We start from the raw sequence: 2,363 nt of genomic DNA, 5'->3' as shown, positions 1-2,363 counted from the left end.
AGAGGAGAGCTCTCAAAATACCATAGCCGTTCCTAATAAGTAAACATATACACAATTAACTACGGGGGTCTGAGGTTGGAGAGTTTTTTTTTTTAACTGGAAGAAAAAGCTAAATTATGTATCCAGGCAACTCCCCAGAGGTATTAATTTACAGAGAACCAACTACACCTGTAAGGCATCTAGAAGCCTAGCCAGTACTTCAAATAATGGGATTTCCATTTATTCTTTTAATAATTTATATTCTTACATGATAGGATGGAAGGTTTGCAGGAAATTAACAGGCTTAAAACAGACCAATTACAGTTTTCATGTCTTCTCTCCTAGAACAATTCTATAAAAAGAGTAATTCATGTGACAATCTGCTGGTGCATATGCGTAACAATCCTCAGAGCCTGACTCGTGACTGGCTGTGAGGGAAAACTCTGGCTGTGGAACAGTTTTCAAAAAAATTACAGTAATCATAAATATTTCAGAAGCTACATGCCATTCCTCTGGCCTCATCCTTAGCTTGTATTTCAGTAAATGTCACAGCTTTTAAAAAAAAATGCATTGCATATTAACTCAGGGACATAGAAATAGATTAGGTTTAACTGCATGTTTGAAAACAGGTTTGACAACAAAGTTAATTTATAGAAATTAAAGTGTTGAGACACTTCCAAAAGTACACTGTAAAATAACTTTATTTAGGAAATAATTATAATCAGATTCTTTATCAACCCAAATACTGACTGGGGAATGTCTTGAGAATGAGAAATGTAGGCAGCCATTCAGCACATCAGTAAACTGCTAATTTATCAAAGAATTCATGAGTCCAAACAACTGTGATTTGCAACTTCTGCCCCCTTTTTTTGGTGAATTTCAACTAAAAAACAAAAACACACCTCTGTGAGTTTACAATCCTAAAAAACACCCCAGTAAATAGAAGTGCAGTACAAAACCATGCATATACAATGGTGAAGTTTTAAAGGGAAGTGGTTAAAAAAACAAAACAAAAAACCAACTTTCTCCAACCTGTCAGCCAGTAGTTCTGTTAATGCAACAGGAGTTTTCAATAAGAGCTTCACAGACAGCAGTTTGCAGTATACTTCTTAAAGACAACAGCAGCAACATGGGCTTCTTCTAACCTTGCATCCTCCTCCTTACCTCATCCTCCTCGTTCAGAAGAACCTGCCTTGACTGCACAGTTATATACCCTTGCCTAACACAAATGCAATGCCAGCAGCTTGAACTCTGCTTCAGGAAGCACTGGGCTATTGTTACTATTAATTAACAGAAAAGAATTGTTTAAGTCTAAGAAGCTTATGTCATTATATTCTCCACGACAGCATCACTCCTCAGCTGACATTTTGTACAACATCTGAGCCACTGCACTGCCCTCAGAGGAGGTACCAGTTACCAAACTTCGGTCTTAATCCTACAAATATCTGCACATGTTGACTTTGGGTACTAATTCCACCAAAGTAAGAGTGACAAACAGCATCTTCAAAGAGGTATGACTCTGCAGTACAAAGCAGACACCTCACAGCACATGGCTAGGTTAGGCCAAGATGCATACCTCAACTTCACGTCGACTTCCTCTGCCTGGATGACTGCACCAGTCACGGGCTGCACAGTGATGGCATCACCTGGACTTACTTTCAGGTTCTTCTGGGTGGTTTCAGTCAGCCCAATTTTCCCACCTGGAAAACCAGTGGTGGGCCAAGCGGTACAGACCTAGGAGAGTTTCAAAGCAAACAACTATCAGTTGAGATTTCCTTCCTGCCCCCATTTCCAGCCCTCCAGTTACAGTAAGAAATGTTTTGTTACAAGAAACATGTGCTGAGAGGGAAGAATTAGGTTAAAACTAGTGCCACAGAGTAAGATACACCTTTCAAGAAAGAAAGGCTTATATTTCGCCTACAGAGGAAATAAAATTGAACCAGGACTGCACACAGTTTGCAGATGACACAAAACATACCACGTGCTCAGGAGAAAATTCTACCAATCGGTGAAGAAAGAAGAGTCAATGGCTACACTGTTTTTTTGCAAATAAAATGCACGTGTGTTCATGTACAACATATAATACATATATATTATATATATATATATAATTCACATGCACCACTTGAAAACTTGTTGAAATAAACCGGCAGCACCGATTTCTTGCAGTCCTGAAAATAAAGATGTAACCACAGCGCAGGAAACACGGCGAAGCACACCCCTTATCTTTCTCGGTGCAGGCTGCGTCCTGCTCCCCAGGGAAGGCGCCGGGAGCAGGAGAGCAGCGGGCAGGGCCCAGAAAGCCTCACCTCCTGCCGCCCCCCGGCCGAGGTGAGCAGCGCCGGGCGCCCGATGCACAGCCCCGCGGCCTTCATGCTGCTCCG

General features: G+C 41.3%; 1 protein-coding gene across 1 annotated transcript in view; it reads right to left on the bottom strand.

Moving 5' to 3' along the window:
• SPATA5 (spermatogenesis associated 5) overlaps positions 1-2,354 on the bottom strand; it is a 201,293-nt gene extending 198,939 nt beyond the window's left edge. The window contains exons 1-2 of the mRNA XM_010008974.1: positions 2,289-2,354; positions 1,556-1,713 (exon numbers count right to left, since the gene is read on the bottom strand). Coding sequence (XP_010007276.1) covers positions 1,556-1,713; positions 2,289-2,354 — 224 coding nt within the window. The remainder of the gene's footprint in view (positions 1-1,555; positions 1,714-2,288) is intronic.
• Positions 2,355-2,363: the final 9 nt, after the last annotated feature.

This window comes from Chaetura pelagica, unplaced genomic scaffold (genome assembly GCF_000747805.2).
Source record: "Chaetura pelagica isolate M959 unplaced genomic scaffold, ChaPel_1.0 scaffold221, whole genome shotgun sequence".
Lineage (NCBI taxonomy): Eukaryota > Metazoa > Chordata > Aves > Apodiformes > Apodidae > Chaetura > Chaetura pelagica.
This window is presented reverse-complemented; position numbering and strand designations above follow the sequence as displayed.